Source organism: Mustela erminea, chromosome 3, assembly GCF_009829155.1.
Source record: "Mustela erminea isolate mMusErm1 chromosome 3, mMusErm1.Pri, whole genome shotgun sequence".
NCBI lineage: Eukaryota > Metazoa > Chordata > Mammalia > Carnivora > Mustelidae > Mustela > Mustela erminea.
Genome location: NC_045616.1, coordinates 137,318,154 through 137,341,969, shown reverse-complemented (window position 1 = coordinate 137,341,969; position 23,816 = coordinate 137,318,154). Strand labels below are relative to the sequence as shown.

Genomic DNA, 23,816 nt, shown 5'->3' with positions numbered 1-23,816 from the left:
GGAAATAATGAGGTGGCAACAGCCGCCATCTTGGTGGACATTCTCCAGAAGCCTCCATAACCCAAAGTCAATGACCAGAAGGGTGGTTTGGTAATTCTTCAGACTTTGAGTTTCTTTCTGCCACATTTCCTTTAGGGAAAGCGAAGAAACTTTGTCTGAAAATTTTTTGCCTCTAAAACTGATCAGAGAGGGGTTTAAAAAAAAAAAAAAGCAATCGAATGACTGGAATTCATTTAGGAATAAGTAAAAGAAGGGTGCTGTTTGGGGCCAGAAGAGAACACAATAGAGCAAGGCAGAGAATTATAGCTGCAGCCTGTGTTTATGGGGTCAGGCTTGGCTTCCCTGACCCATCTGTTCTCTCTCCATGGTGGAGGTGAGGAAGTGGCAGGATATCATTGCCCTAAAAACTCTTACCATAGAACAGCCTAATTGCTTCAAGATGCTTCCCCCCACATTTAGATATGCATTTAATTAAAGTTATGTATGTTTGCCTTAGGAACAACCAGACTAAATAAAATCACTGCTGGGACTATGGTATTTGAAGAAATACCACCCAGGCGTGTGTGTATAGACATATATAGGGTGAGGATACGTGGTCCACATTTCAGAAACCTGATCTTTTTGTTTTGAAAGCAAAAATTTGTGCTCGTGTTTTTAGATGACTCCATGGAGCTTTAATATAAAATAGAGGAGGTAGTCTTTGAATTCAAATCAGGACAATAAAGGGTTTCTCTGTCTGGAGGCTAGTTGCACTCTTTTCCTGTTTTCTCAGAGCAGGGATACAGCAGTTCCGTCATAGACAGCAAATCACGCTGTCTGGGCTGCCTTCTCCAGCTCTCACAGAGGGTCACCAAACTCATTTACCTAAAACTGCTACATACTTGGTGCCTAACTGCAGCCTCCTTCCCTGGGAAGTTGCCTTCCAGGCAAAGTCACCCTAGATCGTTCATAAAACCTATTGGTATCTGACAGAGGGATAAACTGAAGGGTTTAATCGCTCTATTGCATATCCACTTTGCTTCGGGCAACATAGATTTTTGAAGGTGATAAAACTTCTGTTCCTACCTGCCACTGTGCCCAAATGTTTGTTCAATTAACCTACCAGTTGGGAGGTACTTACTCCCTTTCCTGCATGTTCCAAACTCTTGTAAGCATACACAAAAGAAGGAAGAAAAATCACCTTAGCCCACAAAATACGTAGCATCTACGAGAAGATAAGACAAGTGTCGGAGAAGACAAGACGAGTGAAAACATGGGACGATGATTAGGTGTCGAACTACAAAATACTAACTGCAAGGGGTTCGATCTGGGGAGAGCCGGTGCCTCACCGCAGTAGCCCAGAAACATTTCCTGCCTGAGGTGCGATGTCAGGTGGCCTTGAGAAGTGGACGAGGCGGGCTGCGGTGGGTATGGGGTCAAGGAGGACAGTGTAGGTGTTGATCATAGCGTGAATCGAGCCTTTCCCACATTGGAAAGGAAAGCAGTGACACCACAATTACGGTTTCCTTCCCTTCTCTAAGAGCTTATTGGAGTTTCAGTGCCATCAGAATCACCGGGACAGCTTTGAAAATGCTGATGTGACCCTCAAACACACCTATGTGAGAGGTGGGGGGTTCAGAAGGTGTGGAGTTTTTCAAGGCACCCAGGTGACTGAGAACTCCTGTTTTAACATTCCACACTGAGACCCTAGGTTCCGTAGCCCCCAGCTTCCTGACAGGCTTTACCCAGTGGTGGGTTTCAGGTGGGCTGGGGAAGGCCCAGGGAGCCATGGTGGTCCCCACCCCACCTCCCACTCCCAGCAGGCACATGTGTACATATATGTACACGTAATGCTTGTGCGCAAAATAAAATGACAAATTTGGGCTTAAGGTCAATTATGTTAAAGTAACATAAGACACCGGGTTTTTAAAGAGAAATAGTATATTGTATGTTAAAGCTGAGCAGATCTTAATGCAGAATTGTGCTTTGGAAGGAAGACTTGAAACCACAGTAGTGCGAATTGATGAGAATAGACTTGAAAATTAAGAATTACATTGATAGGGGTGCCCGGCAGGCTCAGTTGGCAGAGCATATGATGTCAGGGTTTGGAGGTTGGGCCCCAAGCTGGGTGTAGAGATTACTTAAAAATCTTTAAAAACAAAAAACAAAAAACAAAAAACTCCAACGTTGATCAAGTATGGGTGGGATCACAGGATTTTTCAGTTTAAACCTTTCTGAAGCTGGGTTAAGGATACTGAGAGTGAAGAACTTCAGACACACAAATGGGTCATTGTGGCTCAAGGTTGAGGGAGTCTGGCTTTTTCCCTTCCCTCCATTTCTCCGGCCATCTCCTCCTCCGGCTGGATGACCCCCACACTCAGAGGTCAGGAGAGCCTGGGAAATGTGGTTCTGTGTGATAGAGAGCAGAGCAGGGGCGGATGGGCATAGATCTCAGTGCGTGCAGTGACTTCTGCTCATTCTAAACCCGAGAAAGAGAGAGAGAGAGAGGTGGTGTTGGGGGGCCCTCCTGGAGCAGGAGGTTCTCATGCTGACAGCAGCCAGGCACCTTAGAGTCGGAGGCCTGTAAGATCCCTTGGCAAGTGCCCAGCCTTGAGAAACACTTGCACTTTCTCACCTGGGGCCCTGAAATTCGCACTTTCCAAAATCCCCCGACCCCCAACCACCACTCATCCACCAAGCCTTGGTACCATTCAAGGCCCAGTTTTATGAAGCCTTTCCTAATTTCCAAAGTGGCTGAGCTTGCTCTCACTGTTGCCCTCTTAAACCTCCAGAGATATGATGGGTCTTGGTTACCTCTGTACATATCTTATCCCTGTTGTTAGACTATCAGGGTTAGAGCCCAATCTTATCCAGTTAATAAGAAAGGAGATGTTATTAACCATGTTAATATTGTATGTCCCACCGCCTGGCTAGGGACTTTTCTGTGTGTCATTCTTTCAAAAAAACTGTTCATTCCTTCACCCATTTTAAAGACCCTGTCAGTTTCCCATAGGTTTTTCTTGTACGATGCTCTCAGTCACCCTGGTGTACTTTATGAGCAGAGAGTGTGGGTCAGAAAGCTTTAGGAATTAGTGCAAATCACCCCCATTCTAGGCTCTAGGTTCTAGAGTCTGGGGATCTTTCATGAATGTAAGAGACAAATCATTGCCCTAATGGAGATTTCATAATGCCCAAGTGCTATTTCCAGACCACATTTATGAAACCAAACAATCCTGCAGGAAAAGAACCAATGCCCAGCTTAAATGTCATGGAGTTTCTTAGCTCTGAGTATGTGGTCTTTCATCTCAGTACTGCCCCCGCCCCAACCACCCCGTGCCTCTCTGCCTTGTCCCCAGGAGAGCTCTGTCCCTGAAGCCCCACTGCTGATTCCGTTTGCACATGGTAAGCACTTAAAGGACAGTAATCCTATTTTTACACCCTTTATTTTCTTTATGCCAATCACCTTTTATTATATCTATCTGAAACATCGAGCGGGAGAAGGCAGCCAATGTTTGCTTTCCTCAAACTTTCTGCCTCATCAATTGCTAACAGAGGCGGTGAGCAGGTCCCTGCCGGAGCTGCTTCTGAAATGGCTGGGAGCCACATGGTGGCACTCCCCTGCCTGCAGGCGTTTGTCTCTGTTGCCTGTAGAGTTGATCTCTGGATTGGGTAGAATTCTGATTTTCAAGGCTTTTATAACTAGATGCTCTTAGATAGTCCTGCCTTCCTAACCCTCAGATTATAATCTGAAATGGAGATCCAGATCTTGTAGGATTAAGGATTATCCCCCCGTAGTACCTAGTGTGAGTTAAGTCTCGTTTGATCATAGGGACCAGATGAGTAAACAGAGGCCAGTGAATATGAGTCCGTTCACTGTGCCATATTTGAGAATGGCAGAGTAGAGACCCAAACCAAAGAACACCGACTTTGAGTTCACACCTCTTCCTGTCATACAGATGTTCTAAAAATGGAATATGTCTCAGAATCACCTGGGAAGAACTTCTTAAAACATACCTCCACCCCAGGGTCTGGACAGGATCCTAAGAATCTGTATTTCTAACAAATACATCAGGTGATGTGATCCTGCTGTTTTGCGGACCACTCTTTGAGAATCACAGTATGATACGATGTTGGGAGACACAAACTTCTCATAACCTAAGTTTTGAGATTACAACCTGAGAAAAACACTGTCATGCCAGTTTATGTATGTGCCTTGGTTTAAGGAAACACAGCAACTTCAGATTGGAAAAGCAAATTCAAAACTAAAGGTTTGCATTATCAAAAAAAAAAAAAATCACATCTACGTGCCATGAAAATTGCAACAGGCAAGACAAAGTCTGTGCCTGCGTGGAAGGTACGGTCAGCTGGGGCAGATGACGCGTGCTTCTTTAATGTAATCCCAGGTGCGCGGAAGGGAATGAAGGGGCCAGAGGCCACATTGAATCAGCTTGGAAAAGGAGGGCCTCTTTGAGCAGACCCCTTCCCCAGAACGGATTGCTGAGTGGAATCAGAGGTCAGGCCATGCACTTTCCTGGAACTGGTGTTCCAGGGGAGGGAACAGCAAGGTGCAAAGGCCCTGAGTTGTGAGAGCGTTTGATGTGCCCAGTAAACAGGGGGAGAGCTACAAGGTGAGGTCAGAGTGGAAGCCAGGCCCCCTCAGGTAAAGCCTGGAGGGTCAGGGGAAGGACTTGGAATGACATCCTTATTCTGAATAACTTAGCTTCCTTGATTTAATATGACTTAATATCCTTTCTTCCCCCTCCAGAAATAGGTCTCACCAAAAGAACGCAATTAAAGGATAGGTGATTTTTAGGTGTTTGGGAGATGCTGAAGCGCTCTAGGATGATGGAAAGCTGGTTATTATTGCCATGAAATGTTTCTGAACCTCACTGACCATAGCAACTTCTCTCTGGAAAATAAAGGGGTTTTTTTGGTTTGTTTGTTTCTTTTTTTATTATGTTCAGTTAGCCACTGTATAGTACATCATTAGTTTTTGATGTGTTCAGTGACTCATTAGCTGCCCATAACACCCAGTGCTCATCACATCATGTGCCCTCCTCAATACCCATCACCCTGCTCCCCCCCCCCGGTCCCCACAAAACCAGTTGGTTTCCGAGGGTCCATAATCTCGCATGGTTCTTCTCCCTCTCTGATTTCTCCCCCTTCAGATTTCCCTCCCTTCACCTATGGTCCTCCATGCTGTTCCTTAACATTCCACGTATCAGTGAAACCATCTGCTAATCGTCTTTCTCTGCTTGACTTATTTCACTCAGCATATCCCCTCCAGTTCCATCCATATTCGTGCACATGGTGGGTATTCATCCTTTCTGATGGCTGCATAATATTCCATTGTATATATGGACCACATGGAAATAAAGGGTTTTAAAAGGAAAGAAGGAGATGTGTGTTTATTTTAGAGAAACTGCTCTTCGAGCCAGGGCTGAGAATTCAAGTCCCGCTCTTTTACATATTTTTACTAACCTCTCTGAGCCTCAGTGTCATCATCTGGGAAATGAGGATGTTGGATCAGCCTATCCTTCTGGAACCTCCTAACCCTCTGGGACTCTGGGTGTGGCTCTTGCCGGTACCGTTTGCTGTGTGGTTATTTCTTTGTGTGGGCATGAGGGTTTGTTTGCTTGACTTGAGGAGTGAGAGTTGGTTGCAGAGGCAGTGGGAGAGGTGGGAGGGCTGAATGAGGTGGCCAGCCTGTTGCATTCTTTTTTTTTTTTTTTTTAAAGATTTTATTTATTTATTTGACACTCAGAGATCACAAGTAGGCAGAGGCAGGCAGAGAGAGAGGAAGGGAAGCAGGTTCCCTGCTGAGCAGAGAGCCTGATGTGGGGCTCTATCCCAGGACTCTGGGATCATGACCTGAGCCGAAGGCAGAGGCTTTAACCCACTGAGCCACCCAAGTGCCCCAGCCTGTTGCATTCTTGACCTGTCAGCCCCTTTGGGATCGGGAGCTGGGGTTGCAGTGAAGGGCAGCAGTTGGGTTTGAGAGAAGTTCTCTATGAATGAGTACACTGAAAAAAATTGGAGTTGTTCTAAAAGGAGGCTTGTGAGTTTGTATTTCCTCCAAATATATGTTTCAGCTGGCAGTCAGAAACCAGAAGAATTGTTTATTACTCTGGAAGATAGAAGGAACTTTCCAGGCCATCACTCATGGGCTTCTGAAGAGCAACAGCTCAAATCCTCTTCGGGTTAAGAGCCTGGAGAAATATTTCAGTCTTGTTCCGAGGCATTTATTTATTTCGGGAAGGTTTGCACAACTCGCTGAGTGCTTTTGTAGGAAATGGAAGCTCCATGGCGGGCTCTGTTTGCTTCAGCGCTGAGACTGCATTCCCAGCCGTCCGGGAGCACGCGCAACCCGAATCTGCCCCACTGAGGAGACCGTATTTGCTTTTTTGATCAAATACTTCTTTTTTTCTTTTTTTTAAAGGATCAACATTGTTTTTCATTATTTTTAAATTTTAATTAATTTATTTATTTTTTTTAAAGATTTTATTTATTTATTTGACAGGCAGAGACCACAGGTGGACAGAGAGGCAGGCAGAGAGAGGGGGGAAGCAGGCTCCCTGCTGAGCAGAGAGCCCAACGTGGGGCTCGATCCCAGGACTCTGAGATCAGGACCTGAGCCGAAGGCAGAGGCTTAACCCACTGAGCCACCCAGGCACCCCTCAACATTGTTTTTTTAAAGAGCAGTGTTTAAAAATTGCAGTGTTTCCCACATTGCCCATGATTTAACATGGTGTGATTACCCCACACGGTGATACCGTGCCGGCCGTAGGGGCAGAATGCCTCGGGTAGTTCTCCTGCTTCGTAGTGCTGGGACTTGGGGCAAGTTACCAAACTCCTCTGTGCTAACGTTTCCAAGTCCTTCTTGGGAGAAATGGGGATAATCGTTATCCTTCCCTTGGGCTGGCTGAGGGATGTAATGCGTTAAAGCAGAACTCGTTGTGGAGGCCAGAGAGATCGGGAGTCACAAAACTCATAAGCACAGAAACCTTGGGAACTTCCCAAGTGACAAATGCAGAGAAATTCCTGGTATCAGTAAGCAGCAAAGGGATCAAAGTGGTATTATGTAAGTCTTCAGGCTGCTCTGTGTGTGCTCCTTTCAGTTACTTCTCTGTGCAATGGCCCAGCGGAGTTGTAGAAGCAACGCTGAACATTCCCTATTACAATGAAACTTAAAAGAGTGTAGGTTCCTTTTTTTTGTGGAACATACCCCACAAGATTGGTTTTAAGCCCAAGGGGATTGTGCCTTCCCAAGAGCTTTGAAACAACAGGCAATGTGGCAAAAATGGTAGTGTGAGGTTCTTAACTTGTCCTCCACTGGGAGTGGGGGTTCTCCAACTTGAATGTGCAGGTGGATCAGCTGGCAAGTTGTAAAACACGGCTCTGGATTCAGGAGACGTGGCGTGGGGCCTGAGAGCCTACATTTCTAATGAGATCCTGGTCTGTGAACTTGACTCTGAGTAGCTCAGACTTAGGCTCTTGGACAGCCTACCCTGCTGTGTCCCTGGGTAGTGACGAGTGTCCCTGTCACCGGGCTGAGAGGGGTGGGGGTCAGAGGAGCAGGTAGAAAACTTTTATACCCTTCCTTCCTCTTTCACTGAATTCTTGACCAGTCTGAAGAGAGAAACAAGCCAATAAAATCTCTCTCCTAGGGTATATAGACCCTTGAATGACGTTTCTTGTCTTCAAAAAGAAAGACCACACCTATTTTTAATGAGGAGTAAAAGTCCACGTGGAGATAATGCCAAAGGATATTCTGAATTTGTTCTGCGTTTACTCTTTTATATTCCTCTAAGGGGAAATTTCAGCTGATAATTAACTGAAATAACTACTTCAAAGGGTTCATTAAGAAAGACTTAAACGTTGCTTCTCTGGAAAATTTAGGTTGTAATTAAATTCCCATCTCTTAAATTAAAATTTGCCAGGCAGTAGCAAGTCTTGGCTGGAATGCAGAAAGATTGGAGCCCTCCTGTATCGTTGCTGGCATTGTAAAATGGTGTTCCTGCTTTACAAACTAGTCAGGGGCTTCTCAGGTCAGTGCGGGTGCCACAGGGCCAGCAGTTCCACTCCGAGGTATATACCTTCTGGTGTCTACACAAATGCTTGCACAGGAAAGCTCTAGAGGATACATCGTAAACGATAAGTAGAAACAACCCAAATGTCCATAACCATCAAATCGATAAAGAAAATATGACCTGTCCATACAATGGAATATTTTTAAGAAAGGGATGAAGTAGAGATACATGCTACAACATGGATGAGCCTCGAAAATATGCCAAACATAAAACAAGCCAGACATAAAAGGGCACGTATTGTATATGATTCTGTCTTGGTGAAATGTCCAGAACAGGCAGATCCATAGAGCCAGAAGGTAGCTTAGTGATTGCCAGGCTTGGGGGGACGTGGGAACAGGAAGTGACTCCTAATGGGCATATGGATTTGTTTAGGGCAGTGAGAATGTTCTGGAATTAGATAGTAATGATGGTTGCACAACTCTGTGAATATACCGCAAACAACTGAATTGCACATTCTAAAATGGTGAATTTTATGATATATGAATTATAGCTCAATAAAAAGATTAAAAGCGACTCATGTTGTTTTCTCCGTCTTTAATTTGTTTTAATAGAATTATATTTTAGCATTATACATTTTTTTTTTTTATGGTTTATCAGAGTTTCTCAACCTGGGCCCTGTCGATATTTTGACATATTGACATTATTGGCATTTTGGACTAGATAATTGTCTTTGGGAGCTGTCCTGTGCATCGTAGGAGGTTTCGCAGCATCTCTGGCCTTTACACATCAGATGCCAGTAGAATACGCCCACCACCTACCACCCACCCCAGGAATGATCAAAAATATCTCCAGATGTTGCCTGATGTCCCTTCGGTAGGGCAGAGTCACCCCCAGTAAGAACCACTGGTTTCTCTTTAGAGAAACCCCATGAGAAAGCCCATGAGGGCTTTGTTTATTTGCCATGTGTTTCTCATGCTCAGCACACTGTCTGGCACATAAATACCCTGGTATCATAGTATAAATATATGAGTGAGTTGATTTATTTAGCTATAGGAGTACTTACAAAAATATACAAATCTGGAAATATGAAAACTATCCGATACTTGGGTTAGCTCCAAGGCCTGAGAATTAACTTTGTCGAGACGGTTTTGGCGTGAGAGGGTGGCGTTTATCACCTATACTACTTTGCCTCCCCTGACCTCCCCCAGATCTGCAAACTCTCTTTGGAGGTGTTTTCCATTACCAGCCATCCAGGACCCAGGACATTAGAGGCTGCGAACCACGCTCTTCATGAGTTGTGTGCTGACTGGGGGCACCATCTGCTCCCTAAGCCTCCGGTAACCCCTAGATGCCCACCTGCAATCCAGACAGGGCGGCCCCCAACCCACTAGTCACCTGGATGGCCGCCACCCAGGACGCCTCCATTTATCAGTCACTGGGTAAGAAAAGAAACCTACTCACTGTCATTTACAAATCCGGGTTCTGCCAGTGACTAATCATGTTTTTCCACCCAACTGAACCCAACTTCCCCCTTGAGTATCTTATTAAAAATTGGCCCTGCTTTTTGTTCCCATTCAGAGGCTAAATGCTAATGACTCGCTGCTGCCAAATCCTGTTTTGTGGATTATCACTTCCGTGTAAGGTGCCAGAATGTTAGCAGCTCAAGTGTGAGCTTCAGACAAAGCTGGTCTTTGGATGGCTTTTTTTGTCGTCTACAACTTTGTTCCTGAGTTTTCATTCAGTGGAGAGGCATATCAGTTTTATTCTTTCCCTTTCCTTCTTTATTTCCTAAGCAGTGCTGGTTCTGATTTAACATCTAGCCCATCTTTTCTAGAGCATTGAAACAAATCCTTTTATGAAGCAACACATCCTGGACTCTTAGCCTTGCCTTTTGCTGATGAGGCCCTAGCAAGTGGTGGTTTGCGGGGCGGGGTGGGGGGTTGGGGGGAGGGGGCAATTTACCATGTGCTTCGTATTTTGCTAAGTGCTCTTCCTTGTAAGTCATTGATCCGTCACAGCCCATTTTACAGATGTGGAAACTGAGTTATGGAGACCTCTTGCCCAAGATCGCATGCTAATAAATGGCAAAGCACAGACTGAAACCCACTCAGTTTGAGTCCTTAAATATTACATGTCTTACCTCCCCAGTATCACATTTTTTGGTTATACTTTCTCATCTGACTACATATATTTGTCATTCCTCTAAGCTCTAGGAAAGCTGTAATGTTAGAAGGTTTGTTTAATTTTCAAAATCATGGCTATTAGGAGATTCTGAAGTTAAAAACTTTAAAATGACTGGTTGTCCAAACTAAATACACAACAATAACAGCAATGTCATTTTCCCATCTTACCCTTCTGTATAGTGGCATTTACTCCACTCCTGATTAAGAACTTCTTTCTAGGGACAGAGATGGGGAATGAGAGAAAGAAGACAGGGCTCTATCTTCCAGCCGCTTTCTCTCTAAGGAGGATTAAACACAATGGCACAGCTCTTTTTGCTGGTAGTTGGTTGCTGTTCAAGGGTAAGGCAACTAGTTCTTAGTGCTCCCGTGTATAAGAGATGGGTTGCTGGGAGGTTGCTGACAAAGTCATGTCATTGCCTCATCTGTGCCTTATTTCTCTTGCATTTGTACAGTTTACATAAAAACAGGACAAAAGCTAAGGGCACCTGGCTAGCTTAGTGGGTAGAGCATGCGACTGTTGATCTTGGTGAAGGTTGTGAGTTCGAGCCCTGTGTTGGGCATAGAGATTACTAATAAAACTAAAAACTAAGTACGATGGTCATTTTGGTCATTTTGGTTTTCTTTTATGTGGTAGTTGGTTTAGCAAACTCACGTTATAGACCCTATGTCCCAAGTCAGGTAGTAAAATGATTTTCTGACAAATTCTATGGCAGCGACACATTAGATAAGAGGGAGGTTATTTTAAGGAGTTAGAGTGGTCAACAGATACCAAAATAGCTACATGTCTTGATGGTTGTATTTCCTCTTTCTAAATGTAGTTCACAGATTATTTTATAGTGCAGTAGAGTAGTAGATACAGTTAGTATATACTGTGTAGAGTACCATACAGTATATAAACAGAGTGTAGAATATAGCATATGGTATTGAAGATTTTACTAAACCTTTTTTTGCTTCCAACTCACTACTGAAGAACCATGTTATTCCACAGTGTATTGCATAGAACTTACGAAAGCATTCTCAATTTGAGAATCTAGTTGTAGCCCGTACAACTACATGTGCTCATATATATTGTGGGTAGTCTTTCAAGACCAAATCCAGTTTAAAATCTCAATTTTAGCATTTCTTTATCGCACGGTGGGGTATTCTGGACTGCATGTGGTGTTCATTTAAGTCCTTTGTTTTCCTGATCCTTCCAGAGCTGTATTTTTGAATCTTTTAAACGGATTTCTACTTTGGCCTGACACTATATCCGAAAACTCTTTTGAAGTCCCATATCATATTCTGTATAATTAATGTGATTTGGCACATTCTCCCATCAAAGCTTTTTAGCCAAAATGCCCGACTCTCTTAAGTAGTGAATTACCTGTGGGATAAAACCTTTTTCAAAAATCCGTAGTTTGCCCCTGTAAATATTTAATCAAATAATGTCCAGAGGAACCTAACAGTTCACCCTGTGGATGGTCACACACAGAATACCCTGGTGTCAGTGGTGTCCTCTAAGGTCCCAATAAGAAGGAGCCCCCTCAGGTAGGATCATGGATGACCCTTTAAGAAAGGAAGTCTTTACAAATTTGTGGTCAGGGTTAAATCAGCAGGGTTGGGAAAGGAACTTTGAGCCGGTAACAGTGGGAATTTGTTCCAGCATTCTCCCCCCTCCTTCGGGCCCCTCTCCCCCCACCTGAAGGGACCGAGAGTACGAGAGAAAGAGAGAGAGAGAGAGAGTAGTTCCCAAAACCAAGAGAGAGCTACAGCTTCAGGGCAACTGGCCCCCAGAGCTGTGAATTTCATAGTCTCGAGAGCCAGTGTGTGTGGCCTGGCAGGGAAGGAGCAGAGAGGATAATGCCCTGAACTCTCCCTTCTCATCCTCCTATCTCTCATAAGTGCCTCCCATTAGTGGAACCCAACCAGAAGCCAGAGGATAAGGCAGCCCATTGAACGCAGTCCATAAAAGGAGTGCTTCCGGGACCACTGACCCAGGGGGTAAAGGTGGAGGGTAAATCTGGAGAGGCAAACAGATGATGCACAGCATTAGTAAATATTCCCTAAGAGCAAACTTACATGTTGTGTTTCTTGGCTTTGTGCGCATTTCCTGGAAATACGTACTCAGGATGATGATCCATAGTGGAATTCTTAGTCTGGAAAAATGAATTAGAAACTTTTGGCTAAAGTGATCAATTCTTCCCTTTCCTGCTTTTCATGCCCATCCCCTTTGTCTGAGAAACACCTTGAAATCATGATATATTTAATTGAATCACAACAATTAAGAATGATTTTACTAGCTAAAAACATCATGCAGTATAAAATTACAAACATGAATACCTGTCCTTATATAATCTATTTCTAATTATTAGTACTTTGTTCATTTTATCTATAGAGGGGTGAGTGCTGAAATTTTGGGTCAAATATATGGGGATAGAGTGGTGAAAGGATCTCATTATTCTGTTTTCTCAGTAGGACACAGTATTCTGCAGGAGAATAGAGGGAGAGTTCCCAGAATAGAGGGAAAAAAGTCACTCCCTGATCCAGACTGTAATGAGAGACAGTACAATGAAGCCATGCACACACACACACAATTTATTAAATCCTATGCAGTGAAACCTTAACTAACTGGATCCCTCAGTAAAATGTGTTACAGCCATCAAAGATGGGTATAAGGACTTTTATTTTAAAAAGAAATGTCTAAGAAAGGTTCTGCCTAGGATTGAATTTTGAGCCCAACTTCCTAGCACCTCAGTTCTCCTGCCTTCTTACAATTCTTGTTACAATTCTTGACCTTCTAAATAAAGATCCTGAACCCTACATCTGTGGAATAGTATTGCACCTTCGTCAGATCCCCTCTATCAATGTATAGCAGAAATGTACAGTCATGCTTCCTCATCACATGTCTCTGTAATTTCAACCCCTTGGGAATATTGTATGCAACCCAGTGACACTCCAGGAAGCCTCAGAGTAGGAAAAATACAAATAACACATGCGCGGGGGGATTAGTAACTAGAAGGGACGCGTGGAGAGCTTTCGGGAGTGCTGGCAGGAGGTACCAGGAGGACTTCTGGGTCTCTGGCCGTGTCTGTGTCCTTATGAAAATAAAATGGGTATATTCCATTTGTGAAAATGAGCAGGCCCTATAATTGTGATATGTGACGTTTTCTTTACATATGTTGTACTTTAATCAGACGTTACATATCTGTACACATGTATGTATATATTGTATGTGTGCATGCTAATTACTAATCCTGGTACTTTTATCTCTAGCATAGGATAGGGCTGTCTTGGTGGTTGATATAGTTCTCCCCTGGTCCTAGAAGATGGCAGAGTGAACATCTTAGAAGCAAACATACAGACATGAAGAAAAGAAGAGAAATATTAATGAATATTAGGGATTAATAATCTGGGGCATGGGCATGCAGATTAAGAGCCTTAAGAGGGTGAGATCAATAATTGAGGTTCTTAATGGTGACTTCATGTCCTCCAGGGCATGTAACATACATGTTACATGTTACATACACTGTTACTTATGCTGAAAAAATTTTAGAAACGTTCCAGCCAGATCAGTTAAAAGAAACTTTGCCTGAAGGTGAACTTGACTTACTATAAATTAGGTTAGCCCAACAATGCTGAAACAAGGGTTTCACTGTACTGCCTTCTAGGGAGGTTTTTTGGTTGAGTTGTATTTAACCAGGAGTTCCATGTAAACAAGTTACCACAGTCCCACATCCCTCCGTATGATCAAAGTTGGACCCTATTGTGGAATCATCCACAAAGTCGATTTGGCTGGAAGGAAACATGACACACAAATTGCTACACAAATGCAGAAATGGTTGGTGTGATTAGAGCCAACGAAGTTAAGGTTGTTAGAGCTGAAGGAAGTAGCAGATATCACCTGACGCAATCCCAGCACTTGATAATGAAGGAAACTTAGAGTCAGAGAGTCAAGTTGACTTCCCCAAGATACATAGCTAAGGTATGGCTGATCTGCAACCAGACCTGATGTGTCCTTCTTGCTGATCTGCCCACCTTCACTCAGCCTCATGCTTCAGAGCAGAGGCGTGGGGTCAAGAAGACTGGGGTTCTGCGTTAGTGTAGGTCATGGATTTGCAATTTGGGTGAGACTCTGGGCCCCAGTTAAAGGTCCTGTCCCAAATACAATCTTAATGGTGTTAACTCACAGGTAAAATGCTGCATGGCAAGTATCCTGAGAAAGTAACTCCCACAAATAGAACTGAGACAGGGGAAGAAGTGGAAGGTTCATTAACCTCCTTCTATAGGGAGGAGATCTTCCCAAGGTTTTGGCCTTCTCAGCCTCTGAGTCCAAATGCCCAGTGGAATTGTCCTTTACTTCTGCCTATAGAAGTGCTCTTCACCCTTGGGATCCTCAGGGATGATTGGTGTGGCATTACGATGCAATCCCTTCACTAAATGGTGAGTCTGTACATGCCGAGCATGGTTTGAACCCCCAAGTATCAGTGAATACTGGAGCCCAATTATGGGCTTTCCTTTATGTGGTTTCCACCTGACTGAGTATAGACACCTGCCATCTAATGGACACAGTGACAGGACTCACCTCCAAAGGCTATTATGAGAAGGAAAAGAGATGATGTGTAAAAATGAGAAGGTGGTTGGTACATACTAGCCACTAACAAAAGTTGTGTACAACTGCCATCATTCAGCTACAGCACGACAGTGGATTTGACACTGATGTTGTTCAAGAACCATGACCATTGTTCTGCTTAGGTTTCTCTTTATAGAGTACGTTACTTAGAAATAATGGCTTTGGTGAAAGCACTAGACAACAGAAAAAAGTTGATAAATTACTTATTGTTTAGGAATTGACTCTAATTTGGGCTCTCATGTTTCTTAAAGAGATGAATGATGTAGTAGAATCTCATCTCTTTCAAGCCTGGTCTGTAGGTTGGAAAACCCAAGATCTAGCTCCTGTTCCCTTACTTAATAAAAAGGGTCACTGAGCAAATTATCAGACCCCTTGGAGCCTCAAGTTTCCTCATCTTTAAAGCGAGGTTGCTAATAATACCTCCTCACTGGGTGGTTGTGGAGCTCAGGTGAGAGAAAGTGTACATGAAGAGGCAAAAAGTATTATTGGGGTTGGACTCCCGAGAGTGGAGATCTTAAGGCGATTGTGTTTACCTCTCTTCCAGCTTTCATCTTGCCGCTACGAAAGGGCATGTGGAATGCCTCAGGGTCATGATGACACATGGCGTGGACGTGACTGCCCAAGATGCTGCCGGTATGTGGTCTTTATCTCTTAAACCAACAGGCCAGCACAATAGTAGGTATCACAAAGTTGAGACACGTTCATGGTGGAGAATTTCCAGTCTGCAGATACGCCAAAAGAAGAACCTAGGATCACCACTAATGACTAAGCTCTGACGTGGTTTCATCATTTGTGCCTTTACTAGTGTTTCCATCTTGTATGTGGTCAGCCAACTAGAAACTATATGCTTCTTATTCTGTGTTTTAAAATATCATTTTCTTTGATTATATGTATGAACAATATTTTGTAATTTTTATTCTTTACAAATCATCGTATGAGGTGATGAAATGTGGTGTGTTGCTTAGGAGCTCATTTGGTCAGCCAGCTGAGGTGTGCTCTGTGGATAGAAGCCATGGTCTTCCTCTGGACCAGTGGCCCCATGTCTCCTCACCCCTTATCGTGCTTCAGTGCCTCTGAGTCACCCGGGAGGGCGGGAGTAAACCCCCCACACATATATACCCACACTCTCTCTCTTCTGAGATTCAGATTCCATTGTCAAGGTTGCTAGCCAACTGGGATTTTTTATAAAGCTTCCCAGGTGATTCTAATGTGAAGCCAGTGTTGCTCTATGATGAACGAGGCAAATGGAGAGAGAAGAAATTGTAGTCATGTCTTCTATGAACATTGTTCTACAAGAAGGAGCCCCTGGTGTCTCCAGCCTGGGGTTCTGCCCCTGCTGGCTAGATCAAAGCGCCTACTGATGGCTTTTTATTTCTCTATTGTACTTCAAAACCTCTGCCTTCTGACAGGCCTTTGTTAGTTTTTACTGGAATATGAAATCAGTCTATTTCCATAGTCTTTAGCTAGGCTTTGCATTCATCGGTAAAGGATCCCTTTCCCCTTAGCCCCAACACACTGGCCACCTCAGAGTAATCATTTGGAAGGGAGAGGTCAGTCATGTGTTGTGAGAATGCTGGTAATACTCAAAACATGGTTGGAGGACTTTGTTTTAGAATTATTTTCAAAAAGTCTATGGCATTACTTTTTTTTTTTTTTAAATCTCAGTGTTAGGGGATCTTTATCCTTTGAGAACAGATCTGTTTTTTTAGGACAGGCTAAAAGCCACTTAAAGTCAAGTGAGGTAACTGAGGTATCAAACTGGTAAAACCATTTTTGGTCAAAAATAGAGAGTGATTGAAGCAACAGAATGATTTTCCTGAGCAGTACCACAGAAAGCTCCAAAAAAAACAAAACAAAAAAACCCCAAAACCAAAAACAAACCACCCAGAAAACCTTTGAGAGTTGTCAATACCAATGAAAGAATGGTTTCCTTAAGTAACTACCTGAAGGGAGATGCTAATTTATGTTGCACTGATTAAAGTCATCCTTAATTTTGTTTGTTTTTAAAGTTAATTGTTATAACCTTAAAAGTCATGCTATGTATAGGCAAGGGCAGTGTGATCGCCTAAGTACCCTTGATGAGAAGTGTATCATTGTAAGTAGATGGAGTTTTCTAAGAAAGTCCTAATCTAAAGGAATTAGTTTGAGTGAATAAATCAGAGCTATAATACAGATTCGTTTCATTGCATTGGATGGTAAAAAATAAATTAGGGTGACCTGGGTGGAACAGATGGTTAGGCATTGGACTCTTGGTTTTGCTCAGGTCTTGATCTTAGGATTGTGAGATCAAGTCCTATATTAGGCTCCATCCTCAGTGTAGAGTCTACTTAAGACTCTCTCTCCCTCTCCCTCTGCCCCTCCACCCCATATATGCATTTGCTCCCTCTCTCTCTCTATCTCTCAAATAAATAAATAAATCTTTTTAAAAAAGAAATAGGTTATCTAAAAAAGAAACAGGAATCTAGTTATCTCTATCATAACCAAATATCTCTTCCCCTGTCTTTTTTAATAGGGAAAATATGTTTCTCTAATGCTCAGTGTAGAAGATTAAAGAAATATAGAAAACTACAGAGAAGTTAACCAGTGCTTTTACTTTTTTTTTTTTTTAAGATTTTATTTATTTATTTGAGAGAGAGAGAGTGCAAGTGGGATGAGGGGTAGAGGGAGAAGGAGAGAATCCGCAAGCCGATTCCCCGCTGAGCATGGAGCCCACTATGGGGTTCAATCCCAGGACCCTGAGACCGTGACCCAAGTTGAAACCAGAGTCAGTTGCTCAGCAGCCTGAGTCACCCAGGCACCCCTACCAATGCTTCTACTCTTAACACGAAGAGAAAACTTTTACTATTTTTCTACATTTCCTTCCAGATTTTTCCTGGCACAGTTTTACATAGTTGAGATCACATTATATAATATACTCTACAGGTTGCCTCCCCCGCCATCCAAAATTCCACCAGTATCATTTCAGACACTTAAAGCTCTTAACATTTTTGTGCCATCGTATAACACATTGGGGAGAGTCTTTATTTCCTACCAGAGCACTGACTCAGTTTTTAAGAGCCTGATGAAGTGTCGGTCTTTGAGACCTAGACACCCTAGTGTAGCCCCCACTGCCTTGCTGACTGAGATGACACCATCTCCCATAAGCAACACCAGAGGGGACACTGCAGACTCTTCCCGGCTGCTCTCTGTGCCGGTCAGTGGGCACTGCCACACTCCATCTTTTTTTAACCCTGGTAGAAATTAGTGGACTCCACGGCACTGTGTGGGCCCAGAACATTGTCCAGACATTCGATGAGGTAAAAATGTCTCAAACCTGCCAGTCACTTCCCTCCCCACTAACATTTTTAGCGATGAGGGTAGCACTTCGATCTTCAGGCTTATCATTTTACTTTTGTCTGAATGAGACACTGACCTCTCACGATTTCTTTGAAAGCATGCAGAGAAATGTAGGAACAAAAGAAGGAAAAGGCTCCAAGGAAAATGTACAGGGAGCTGTTGGTTGTGTTATCTAGAGCAACAACGCTCCTCAGACTTTGTCCTTCGCAACAAACAAGGTAAACATGACGGCTTTTACTGCCCGTGCCTGAGTCCTTCGGGTTGCTGTATCACCTACCCCCATCTTTCTCTCTCGGGAGAGAACAGCACAGGGGCACCTGGGTGGCTCAGTCATTAAGCGTCTGCCTTTGCCTCAGGTCATGATCCCGGGGTCCTGAGATCAAGCCCCACATCAGGCCCTGCTCAGCAGGGAGTCTGCTTCCCCCCCTCCCTCTTTCTCTCCCCCTGCTTTCTCTCTCACTCTTCTCTATCCAATAAATAAATAAAATCCCAAAAGAAAGAAAGAAAAGGAAAGGAAAAAGGAAAGGAAGGAAGAACAGAACAATTCATTAGTCACTGTGCCTCAGTTGACCGTCATTTATCCAAAACACCTTTTATGGTGGTTGAGGGAGGAACTAAATGGCTCAGCTCTTAGAAATGTTATTTCTTTTAGTAAACCTACTTAAACACTGCCACATTATTAATGAGAAATGGCCAACTTCAATTCAAACACCCACTGAGGACTGGTGCAGGAATCTAACTGTACATCACACTGCCCTATAACAATTTTGGGGAAAAAACCTTTCAAAATATACTATGCTGACCCTTTTTATTAGTGTTATCTACCAAGGCTACAGGATGACTGAACTGGTATAATTTCCTATTTTTAAAACCCGTGACTAGATTTGAAAAGGGGTTTTAAGAAGCAAAGTGTTTTTAACTACTTTTTTTTTTTTTAAACAACTATCTTTCCACATGAAACTTTTAGAAGTCTGACCAGAGAATTTTTATGGATGCTTTATAAGTGATCTTACAAGCAAAGCACTGTCAGAAGATAAGGCCTTGGGTATGGTTCCAATACAGGAACAATCCTATCATTTTAGATGAATGGCCTTTGAGGCTTCAGTGAGATGGTCAGTGTGGCCGTCCCAGTGCCCAGGACACCGTTAGGGCTCCCAGCGTTTGGTTTCTAGATGATCGTGATGACTCCCACTTCACCACAACACCTTTATTATCTTTTACACATGAGACTTTTGAAAAGGTTTCACATCTTTATTTATGTTTTTTACAATCATCAAGCCAGCTGCTTTCATGGTACAAATCAGAAAAAGAAAACCCAGACTGGTAGAAGCTCGTGACTGTACGTTTTTGGTTTTGGAGGTTCCCCCCATTCCTTACTTGCCTGTTTGCCAACACCACCACAGGGGCGTGTCCTGATCACCTGGGGAAAGCTGGCTCCCGAGCTCACGGCGCCATCTTTGAAGTGGATCTATGTTACTTGTCTAGCATCTTTTATTTTGTTTGCTCTGGTTCTTCACCGATGTAAGGATTGGCATGTCTGTCTGTTTCCTTAGAAAACATTTCTTCCGGATAAATAGTAAAATGGGCTCTTGGGATTTTTTTGAGGGTCAGGAGTGGTGATACCTGCATTTAGCACCTTGGAGGAGGAGGCAGGATTGAACAGAAGCATGAACAGGAGATTGAAGAAGACCAAAGATTCTTCTGTTTGTTATCAGTGCTTCCCTGAAGCATAAGCTTTCAGACCGCCTGTATTAGTGAGTGCATACATTTGGCGCAATGGGAGAGGATACCGAAGTAAGAGTGGTTTAAACACATAGAATTTTCTCTCTCTCAGTTGAAAGTCACAAAGTCAGCTCTGCCCTGTGAAGGATTCAGATGTGGTTGCTCCACCATCCAGGGTGTGGCTCTGGTCCTTGTGGCCCAGGATGGCTTCCCCCGAGTCTGTGTCCCAGTAGCCACAAGGGTAAGGACAAGCACAGCCCATGAATGACACACACTTAGATCTCATTGGACAGTGTGATCTGTGGCCACACTTGGCTTTCTGGGAAGCCGGGGAATCTGGGCAGCACTGTGCCCAGTTAAAAATACCAAAGGTTTTGTCACACAAGGGGGTAGAGGCAGGGGTTAGAGGATAATGTTCATTTTGTATCTCATACCCATAGCTGAAATTATCTCTGATCCCTTTGCACACTTAACCTTCAAAATAAAATGTCCTTTCTCACAGAAGAAGAGCAACTTAGGAGAGTAAGAACTGAGGTATGCAAACCTCAGAATGCATAGTCTTGAGAAGATGGAATGCTTGAAAACCCTGACTTCTTTCTGGGGTTTCCAAGGGCTTATTGAGGTTTTGTTTTGAAGAAAGTCCAGGTAGACTTTCTTGGTGCCCCCCAATCCCACTCAAATTTGATACCATGTAAAGACACAAGGTAGTATCTATCCATCTTAGAATTTAGGCATTTAAGAGAATGGGTTGTTTAAACTGTAAGTGCAAATTATAGCCAAGGAAGTGTATTTCGTATTTTCATTTGGAATAAGGAAAAACAAACAAACAAAATAGGATTATATGATCTGTAGTACTTTACTTGCTATGGACCTGTGTATGGGCAGTAAGAAAGGTCAGCCATATACAACCATCAACCTAACCTCACTATGAAAGTATTTCAGATGGTATATACCCATGCAAGGAAGTCTTTTAATTCTATATGGAATGCTATACAGATCTATACTAGGGGGACTAAAGGATAATCCCATTAACTAATAGTAAAAATAGTGGTTATAAATACATCTTTCATATTTGGATCCTCTCCTGGGGATATAACAAGGTAAATGGACCTGCACCTCAGTGATGGCAATTTGGTGAAAAGATGAGGATTACTAAGACTAATGATGTTTAAATATATTTAAAATTATAAATAAGAACCAGATTTATACTTTTGTTGTTTAAGTATAGTCAGCATTCTGAAACTCTGATTTCTAAGAAAATATTTTAAATCTTATCTAGTTGATTATTATTCTCTTTTTCTAAAGCTTTTTATATTATCTAAAACTATGATTTTTCAGACTTTGCTCTTGTTAGCTTATCTGTATCTTCTGACTTCATTAGTCTCAAAATTTTTCACATATACTTGAAGAGTACATTAATAAGTCCTCTGTTCGTTAATTCTTTTCTGTTTTCTCCAGTGATCTTAAAGAATTGAGTAAATGGTTATTGTCTGAGGTCACTGGGGGGAAGGCGTTCCATGGCGAGAATGGCTGTGCCATCCGTTTTACTTTTACTTTTATTTTTTAACGTCATCTCTCCACCCAGTGTGGGACTCAACACTCATGACCCCAAGTTCAGGAGTCACCCGTTCTACTGATGGATCTGGCCAGGTGCTCCTGGGCCATCGTTTTTAGACTTCCTTTCATTAATAGGATTTTTATACTACTTGTAATAGTCTGCAACTCTTGACTTACAAATAACACTCGTCTTTCTACTTACAGGCAGAGTTCTGCCAGAATGTCCTGGATTAGGGTTGACATATTATTTATTTTTGGGAATTTGTTTCCTGATATTCCAGACAGATCCACAGCTGAATGGGGGTCAGACTTAGACACTGTCTCATTGCACTGAGATTCTGTAGCTAACACAATGTATTCTCTCCAGAAAAATTTGCATTTGGAAAGAGGATTTTGTTTTAACCATAGCAGTGAGGGACCTCTCACTTCAGTGTAACGTCCAGAGAATGATGTATTATTTGGATTTTGAGACTATTTGAATTGAAAAGACTGCTGTACTCCTGGTTTAGGAAAACATCACACGGGGCCAGGGAATAAAAGAATTGTGTTTCTTTAGAAACACAGCACTTACTTCCAGGTATGACTAGAACACTTGGAGTGCAGTGAAGCCCTGTGGTGTATTTTATCGCTGAGTTGTTTAAATCTCCCTACCTCTTGTCTCTGGAGAATTGTGTCTTTTTCCAGTGGGTGCTCCTTATGTAGAATAGCTTCTGTTCACCGCACAGACGAAAGCTCACGCACTTCACACGTGACATAATCAACCTTCTACTTACGGTCAGGAGGGCTTCCAGAAGTTCGTCTGCAAGGCATGTGTTTAAAACTCAGGATGTGTTTGTCCTTAGAAACACTACAGATGACAGTTGGGGGCCCGGCTAGCCCACCAAAGCCTATTTAATGCATATTGTTACCGAACTCTATGATGCAGTGTATATCCTGGAAGGAGGGGTCTCATGCAGTAAAAGGAGGCAGAGGAAGAGAAGAGGTTGGTCTTCCTACTTCCAAGGGTCTCCATTCCTGACCTTCCTCATCCTCACCCGTTTGGGCGGGGTTAGAGGGTTTCCTGCCTCTCTGTGTTCTTTACCATCTAAACAGCTCCCCCTCACGATACCCTTAGAATCCTTTAGTTCAGCTGGTCTCAGAAAAGAAGGAATCTGATTTTCTGACCTTACATGTGCTTTTGTGCAGCTCACTGGGGTCCTAAAACCCTTTAATTTTTAAGTATGTATTTCCTAGCAGTTTGATTCTCTAATAATTAAAGATTTACAGTCAGGGGGAGACTCGGTGGCTCAGTCAGTTGAGTCTGCCTTCGGCTCAGGTCATGATCTCCACATACGTGGATCGAACCCCGCATCAGACTCCCTGCTTAGCACGGAGCCTGCTGCTTCTTCTGCCCCTTCCCTTCCCTTCCCACTTGTGCACGTGTGCGTTCTCGTTCTCTCTGAAATAAACAGAATCTTTTTTTTTTTTTCTTAAGATTTCATTTGTTTATTTGACAGACACAGATTCCAAGTAGGCAAAGAGGCAGGCAGAGAGAGAGGAGGAAGCGGGGCTCGATCCCAGGACTCTGGGATCATGACCTGAGCCGAAGGCAGAGGCCTTAATCCACTGAGCCACCCAGGCGCCCCTGAAATAAATAGAATCTTAAAAAAAATAATAATAATAATTTTTTTTTTAGTTAGAGTTACAGAGTTAAGACTGTTTTAAAAAGCAGAAACGAGGGACGCCTGTGGCTCAGTTGATTAAGGCCTCTGCCTTCGGCTCGGCTCATGATCTTAGGGTCCTGGGATCGAGCCCCACATCGGGCTCTCCGCTCAGCGGGGAGCCTGCTTCCCTTCCTCTCTCTCTCTACCTGCCTCTCTGCCTATTTGTGATCTCTGTGAAATAAATAAAATTAAAAAAAAAAAAAAAAAGCAGAAACGATATTTGGAGCCTGGACCACCCTGTAAAAGAAATTGTTTTCTCTAAGCCAGTGGTTTTTACCTGGGGTGATTTTTGCCCCCAAGGGGTATCTGGCAATGTCTAGAAACATTTCTGATCGTTAGAAATGGACATATAATGGTTAGAGACCAGAGGTACTGCTTATTACCCTAAAATGTATAGGACAGCCTCCCTCCCCTCAACACACACAGCTTGAAATATCAATAGCGCCGAGGCTAAGGAACCATGTTGGAAGCACATCCCAAAGTATGCGTTGTTTACAGGTGTTACATTGGGCATATCTTGGCCAAAAAGTTTGGGAAATGAAGGATTTAAGAGTTAACTATGTGTGCTGGGTTGGCTAGCAGTGGTAATTTTGGTTCCCTCCCCTCAAACCACCTCCTCAGACATTTGGAAGGAGTATACCCTCTAATTCAAATTAACAAGTGTGTATTAAGAACCTGCTAAGCACTGTCGGTGCTG

General features: G+C 43.1%; 1 protein-coding gene across 7 annotated transcripts in view; it reads left to right on the top strand.

Annotated features, from left to right (window-relative positions):
- Positions 1 to 23,816, top strand: part of RAI14 (retinoic acid induced 14) — a 141,161-nt gene that overhangs the window by 92,019 nt on the left and 25,326 nt on the right. For all 7 annotated transcript variants that reach the window (XM_032337642.1, XM_032337641.1, XM_032337640.1 and 4 more), the window contains one exon: positions 15,346 to 15,434. In XM_032337642.1, the coding sequence (XP_032193533.1) occupies positions 15,346 to 15,434 (89 nt within the window). The remainder of the gene's footprint in view (positions 1 to 15,345; positions 15,435 to 23,816) is intronic.